The following is a 7,711-nucleotide window of genomic DNA, read 5'->3' as shown; positions in this document are numbered from 1 at the left end:
AGCTGAATGTAAAAGATTTACCGTCTGGGAGCACACTGACAGTGAGGCAGGAACAGGTTCCTCTGGGGAACATGAATGACAGCACACATATGAAAATAAGCCATAGGTTTCTGAGCTGTGGTACCACAGGTCAGAAAGAAGGTTAAAATAAATAAATGGGCTGAATGGGTCACCACATTAAGAGCATATATCCTCTGGAAGCATGAACAGTGGTTCATTGTATGGCCATATTCTGTCAGGTGTCATGGTCAGACTAATAGACCTGCTTCCTCTGCTAACTTCCAGGACATGCTAGAATTACTTTTGTTTACAAGGCTCAGTTCAGGGTGTTTCCCCTGACATTAAAGGTTTGTTAGCTGCATTTATACTCTGATTATTGACCAGGAAATGCATCTTTATTCACACATAGACATCATTTGTACTCTGGACTCTACATTGGGAACTATTTCTTGAAAGCGACGGCCTTCCTCTGCTGAAACTGAGGCTTGTTCTTCTTCTGGTTCCACTGACACATCAGGATGTCTCTGAAGGTGTTCCTGAAGGTCTTGTTGCACAGAGCGTAGCACATGGGGTTCACCGTGCTGTTGACGTAGCACAGCCAGTATCCCAGTGCCCACAGCGTCTCTGGGATGCAGTCCTGACAGAAGGTGTTGACCAGCACCATGATGTTGTACGGTAACCAGGTGGTGATGAAGGCAAACAGGATTGCGCTCAGTGTCCGCGCTGCTTTCTTATCATTGGCCTTCTTCTCATTCTTACGCTTGCTGATCTCCGTCTTTGCCTTAGAGGCGAAACGTTTGGCCATCGCAGCGTCCTTCATGGTGACGGCTGCAGCTGATTGGTCCCCCGGTGATGAGTTTGATTGTGAGCCTTTTCCACCTTGGATTGATGATGATTGTTTGTCCTTGTTCTTCTTCTTCTTAGATTTCTGATCTGTGGATAAACAGGTAGAGAGATTAGACTTTATTTGTGTTGTTTTATATATATCCTGAAATAAGATGCTTCACAGTGTTATGTCAGACCTGTTGGGGGTCTCGCTGGATCGGCTCCGTCAGCCTCCTCCTCCTCCTCGGACTGCTCCTCATTGTTGTTGAGGCTGTCACAGCTGCTGTTCTCGGCCTCACCAGCTGTAGTTGTGGTGGTGTTGATGGACCTCCTGGAAGCGTGTCGTCCTGGCAGCAGAGATGAACACTTGAAGCAGAAGGCTCCACACCTCCCTCCCTCTCCTCCTCCCACTCCTCCTCCTCCTGGCATGCTGTTGTTGTCCTTGTTGTTCTTCTCAGAGGTCGCCTGGTTGAGTTCGTAGCTGCTGCTGCTTTGAGAGCTCATCTGACGCTGCATGGCTGAAGAATCCTTCTGGCTGTTAGTCGCTCCTTCTCGTCCACCACCCTGATTCGGGGCCTGGCCTGGTTTGTTTCCTGCTCCGGATCCCTTCAGACCTTGAAACTCTTTGGCACGCTTCTCTGTCTCCTGAAAGATCTTCCAGAACAGGAAGGCCATGATGGTCACGGGCAGGTAGAAGGCAGCGATGGCAGTGCAGAACGTAATGATGGGCTCAGACAGGAACTGGATGTAGCACTCGTTGGGCTGAACCGTCCGCTCTCCCACGATGTACTGCCAGAACAAGATGGCCGGGGCCCAGAGGATGAAGGAGATGGACCAGGCTAAACAGATCATTGTCATGGCCCGCTTGGTGGTACGTTTGGCCCGATAGGTCAAAGGTCGGGTCACAGAGAAATACCTGAGAAGGCACAGAGAGGAAACACACAGTAACACGCATTAATTATATTTAATCATTTAGTAATTGTAACTATGACATGCACTACTGAGTATCACACTGCCTGGTCCGTAAGATTCGACTATTAAAAATATCCTGATCCAGCTGCTGTGTCACGGTACCACTTGGACGAGCGCTGATCGTGTGCCCGGTTGATAAGTATTAAAGATGCTCGGAGCGCTCTGTGTTTTTTACCTTTATGCTGAAGTAGAGAAAATTACTAACTTATTATTTGGGTTATTTGTTATTGAATATGATGTGACATTTATTGGCCTCAAGTGGAACTGGTTTATTTTTGTCATAGAGAGACAAGGCACTGACTTTGATGGATTTACTGATGGTCAGAGCGAGAGAGTTTGGGCTGTTTTCAGTAGGATGCCTGGAGCTAAACTAGGCGTCAAACCACCTCAATGCTGTATTTCCTGTCCTCGAACTGACCTCTGTTGGTCTCAGGGGTCCTGTCCTTACCCGGCAATGTCTTCCCCTGCAGGCTTGAAAACCACATCCTTCCAGAGGCCTAAAGCCATGGTGTAAAGTATTTCTCCACAATGTGTTTAATCAAACTCCAGTTCAACTTATCACCCCCTACAGCCCTGGAGCACTTCTACTGAGATGACTGGAAACACAGAGTTTTTCTGTGGCATTGTTTTTGTTGATTTGTGTGTTTTTAACTTTGAATTGTTCCTGAATTTTCAGCCTGTTTTTTCAGTGAAAATCTGTTGATCCATTGCAGTTTGTTTGTGCTTGTTGGCCACTAACACGAGAGTCTCATCTACCTGTCGAAGCTGATGACGAGCAGGTTCATGACTGAGGCGTTACTGGCCACGTAGTCGATGGCGAGCCAGAGGTCGCAGACCACCGGGCCCAGAGCCCACTGGTCCATGATGATGTAGGTAGTGTACAGGTTCATGGACAGAGTGCCGATGGTCAGGTCAGCCATTGCCAGGCTGAGCAGGTAGTAATTATTTACTGTCTTCAGGGCCTTATTAATCTTAAAGGACACTAGCACCAGGATGTTTCCAACAACAGTGACCAGAGAGAGCGATCCAGTGAGGAAGACGATGATGATCACCTGAAGATGAAGAAGAGAAAGAGGAGAAAGAGATGGTTCAGTTAATTATAACGTGTGAGATACTGAGTAATGTGATCACAGTCCACTGTTAGTCTTTCACAGCAGCAGCACGGAGAGGACACATCAGGAGGAACAGAGTTTCTTCAACCTGATTTTATATCGAGCAGTAAATTTCACTGAACTAGAACAACGTCAGAAGTCTGACCAATGGGACGAACGGACTCAGTAACAGCGGTGAACAGCCCACTTGATAACCCTGTTGATGTGCTGCCTCTCGCTGCCCATCTAACTACAAGTTTGAGTGGTGGGGGCAGTTAGAAGCCATGTGGTAGGGTAGGTATTATCGCCTTAGGGGTAGGGTCACCCCCTACCCTAGCCTTAATCCGTCATCTTCTCTCCTCCCTTCCCTCATGAAAGTGAGGGAGTAGGGGGAGGCAGAGCGTACAGCCCGGTCTGGTGGGGATGAGTGCTCGCCCCTGACAGGGCACCTCACCCTGGCTCTGCCTTCCCGTCTTCTTTCTAACACACCTCTCTCTACAAACTCTTCTCCCTCTTTTTCTCTTTTGTACTTAATACATTATTGTAGTATTTGCGTTGTCAATACCTGGAGCTTGCATGGGGAGCCTGGGCCTGTTGAAAGTGGCTATGCTGCTTGGGTTGTAGTGGTAAACTATTAAGTATTGGCATGAGGGCACAAGGGGAGGGGTTTCTTCACTGAGCACTTATCCTTATGATTAGGACACAGATATATTGTATTGAATTTTTAGAAGAGCACCTTACACCCTGGTGCTCACAGGTCTTGATTGGCGCACCAGCTGTTGCAGTGCATTCTGGGAATTGAAGTATCAGCAGTGTGCGTGCAGTATAGCAGTTACGATAGACATATGATATTATCTCGCAGGCCAGAGTTGTATCGCGGGCCGGACGTGGCCTTGAGTTTGAGACCCCCACAGAGTCATAAAAGGTCCTCAGGAGAGCTCCTTGAACTCCAAAGGACTTGAGTCTGCAGCTTTCCTGACGGGCGAGAGCTGCTGTAACAGGCTGCCACTAGAGCAGTGGCTCTTATAATGAATGGGATGACGATGTTACAATTTAATTTAACAGCCACTTTTGTCCAAAGCAACGTACATCTGAGAGTAAATACAACACGAGCAACGATCGAGACAGGAGGGAGCGAAATCATTAAGTGCCAACAAACAGCTTCAGGTGCAACCAGACACTGGTGCTGACAGGCAGAGCAAGGGGCATTTGTTTGTTTGTTTTGTTAATCATCATCATCATCATCAACAAGGTCAGTATAGTCATCATCATCATCATGAATATCCTAATCAACAACTACCATTTCATAGTACAAGGTAGGAAAAGAAATGTCAACAGAAATATTGACACAAGTCTTGGACAGATTTATTTATGTCTGTAAGTAAAGCACACAGGATTTAATCAACCTCATGTAACAGTATCAAATAACGTTAGCTAGGACGTGGTTGAATGCTAACTTTAGCCGTTGTGTAATAGTAGCTTATCAGTTTGGCTTAGAAGATCACCGTCCTTTAATATTTTAAAAATACAAAAATTACTGGATTAGAATTGAAAAGTTTGAACTCAAAAATGATAAATTTGCCAAAACTAAGATTCACAACTAAGATAACAGACGCTTTTGTCCAAAGCGGCGTACATCTGAGAGTTAATACAACACAAGAAATGATCGAGACAGGAGGGGGCGGACTAAGTAAGAGCCAACACACAGATTCAGGTGCGATCGGACACTGGGCAATGTACACAGTGTGTAGAAGCATCATCATCAACAACATAAACATCTTCAACAACACCCTCATCATCATCATCAATAGCATCAATATCATTAAGGTCAGAGGAGTTCATAAAAAGCTGGGTCTTTAGCTTCTTCTTAAAGGTGAAAGGGACTCTGTGGACCGAATGGAGTTTGGTAGCTCGTTCCACCACCGGGGGACGACAGAGGAGAAGAGTCTAGTTAGAGACTTAGGGCCCTGTTGTGATGGGAGGACCAGGCGCCTTTCATTGGCAGAGCGTAGTGTGTGGGGCGGAGGGTAGACCTGGATGAGGGCGTTCAGGTAGGCAGGAGACGTTTTTGATGCTGTTTGTAAGCGAGCGACAGGGTTTGAATTTGATGTGAGCGGTGACTGGGAGCCATTGGAGGGATATCAACAGTGGTGGGATACGGACAGTGGAGGGATACGAACAGTGGAGGGGTATGAGCAGTGGAGGGAGGTCCTGTTTTGGGTTGGTTGAAGACCAGTCACGCTGCTGCGTTCTGGATCATCTGCAGAGGTTTGAATGTGCGTGCAGCCTGCCAGGAGGGAGTTGTAGTGATCAATGTGTGATATCACGAGAGCCTGTACCAGCAGGTGTGTTGCATGCTCTGACAGGTAGGGTCTGATCTTGCTGATTTTGTACAGGGCAAATCGACATGACCGAGCAATCGAGGCCACATGAACCATAAATGTTAGCTGGTCATGACGCCCAGGTTCCAGGCAGACTTAGTGGGTATGAGTTGAGTTTGTCCAAGCTGGATGTCGATCTGTGGTTGCATGGAGGGACTGGCTGGGATGACAAGAAGCTCAGTCTTGGATAGGTTGAGCTGAAGGTGGCGTTCTGTCATCCATTTTAATATATCCGCAAGGCATGACGAGATACGTGCCAAGGCTGTAGTGTCGTCTGGAAGGAATGACAGGAAGAGCTGGGTATCATCCGCATAGAACCAGTATGAGAAACCATGGGAGCGGATAATTGCACCAAGTGAGGTGGTATATACTGAAAAGAGAAGGGGACCGAGCACTGACCCTTGAGGTGCCCCTGTGGATAAGCTGTGGGGTTTGGACACTTCTCCTTTCCAAGATACTCTAAAAGATCTCCCTGAGAGGTAGGACATGAACCAGAGGAAGGCAGATCCTGAGATACCAAGCTCAGAGAGAGTGGAGAGAAGGATTTGGTGGTTCACTGTGTCAAAGGCGGCTGACAGATCCAGCAGCAATAGAGCTGAGGACTGTCAGCTCTTTGCCATTACCGACAGTGGTGCCTGATTCTGTAGAATGGCCTTGCTTAAAGCCAGACTGATTTGGGTCCAAAAGATTTGATGTTGCTATTGATGATGGTGGTGATTCTTTGTTGTCAGACCAAGTCTGGAGTCTTTCCTAGATCTCAGCTACTCAGTTTTGGATGTCAAAGAAAAGACTGAACTCAAAGACAAGATACAAAGATACACTGAAAGAAGACATGATTTGATCTGGGACCAGGCTCTATCTGAAGCTGTTGGATATACAGGCATCCCAAAGAGTGCTTCAGTCTGACCTAATCACAACATGGAACCCCTGTAGACGCTAATAACTGGACAGATGGAGTCTGGAGACTTTAAAACACTTTGACCACATGGTGTTTCAGAACTGAAAGACACTCATTAGAGATAAACTGTGAAAATTACTCTTGAGTGTTAACACGAAGATACCTGCGTGATTTTTTCATCATTAATAATAACAGTAGCTTTATAAAGTCAGATGGTGAAGCAGATATAATTTTCTCTGTTGTTTTAGAGAGAATAAAGAGATTAATGGATTCAAACAGGTCTTATAGCTTTCCTCAGAGTCAGAGTTTATCTTGGAACCTGAACATAAGCTCCTGCTTCAAATGAGCCATAAAATCCTCGAAGCTTGGAGCAGCCATGTGAAGAGAGAGGCTCAGTGTTTGTCTGATGGTTATGATTCCTCGCTACTGAAGACCTGGAATTCACTGAGAGCTGCCTCGGGCTAGCTGCCTTATCAAGTGTCACATGACATTTATACATGGCTACAGCGTGTTTATTCTATTGTTCAGCGCTGAAGCTAAAGCTCCATTAGAAATATAAAATGTAACTGTTCCCAACTGATCCTTACCTGCCACACTGTGTGTCCTCCCAGGGGGTCGAACTCGTCTGCTGGCAGCGCTAACGTCGTGTTAGCCGGAGAATAAGTGAAGTTTCCTCTTTGCAGAGAGATTTGACTGACATTATGAAGCTTCCACCCACCGACACCTTCAGATAAGACAGACAACTCCCGGAGAGACCCACCTGGAGGAGAGGAGACACAGGTGAACATCACAGAACAGGTTCAGATTGAGACTCTGTTTCTGTCTGCTTCTTTTTGTTCCATCTGTCTCTGCATTTATTTGTCTCCTCACTGTCTCCCCGACTTTCTCTTTAACACACTTGATTGTATCTGACATTAGGTTGACATGGAGGAGGAGCCTCCTTCCTCACCTCCACAAACTGAGTTCATTAAAAGCCTACAAAGATTCCAAATGTACAAACGTCTGGATTTCTTCCTCCTCATGAAAGTTCTCAGTGCTGTGACAGCTGTAACAGTGATCTGAGGAGGATGTGTCGTACCAGCAGAGCTCTCTGTGAGGACGGAGTCGGAGCTGGACGTCAGGTTCATGATGAGCAACAAACATCTGGAAGAACAGAAGATGACAGACTGTTAGTTTCCAAAGTGGAGGATCAGGATGTTGAACATTACAGAGTTATTATGTTATTAATGTTTAAACAGTGTGGACAGCAATCTGAAGACAGGACGTTACCATAGAAACTGTGTGTTTTTGTGCGGTTTTTACACAAAGTCTGCTCGAGTTGTGAGTGAAGACGTTTCAGCTTCTTCAGGTTTCTGATTGTTTTGATGTTTCCTTTAACGTCCTCTGGTAACAGTAGGATCCATGCACGTCCTCCTGCTGATACTCTGCTCTGATTTACACGAACATTCAGACAAACACGAGTACACTCTGTGGACGCCCCGCTGTTGTGACACCTTCATGACCTGGTTCATGTTCGAGCCCTTCAATCATCCTGACTACGTCCT

The 7,711-nt window shown here is 46.4% G+C and overlaps 1 protein-coding gene across 1 annotated transcript; it reads right to left on the bottom strand.

The window, feature by feature from the left end:
- Positions 1 to 265: 265 nt before the first annotated feature.
- On the bottom strand, positions 266 to 7,294 carry chrm3b (cholinergic receptor, muscarinic 3b). The gene is made up of 5 exons (XM_069664446.1): positions 7,257 to 7,294; positions 6,755 to 6,941; positions 2,554 to 2,849; positions 1,023 to 1,741; positions 266 to 933 (listed from the first exon to the last, which is right to left on the bottom strand). Exons 1-5 carry the CDS (start codon positions 7,292 to 7,294, stop codon positions 443 to 445), a joined length of 1,731 nt encoding a protein of 576 aa, XP_069520547.1. The 3' UTR covers positions 266 to 442.
- Between the last annotated feature and the right edge of the window lie 417 nt (positions 7,295 to 7,711).

This window comes from Semicossyphus pulcher, unplaced genomic scaffold, assembly GCF_022749685.1.
Source record: "Semicossyphus pulcher isolate SPU_LCO1_2020_fin unplaced genomic scaffold, fSemPul1.0.p SCAF_16, whole genome shotgun sequence".
Lineage (NCBI taxonomy): Eukaryota > Metazoa > Chordata > Actinopteri > Labriformes > Labridae > Semicossyphus > Semicossyphus pulcher.
This window is presented reverse-complemented; position numbering and strand designations above follow the sequence as displayed.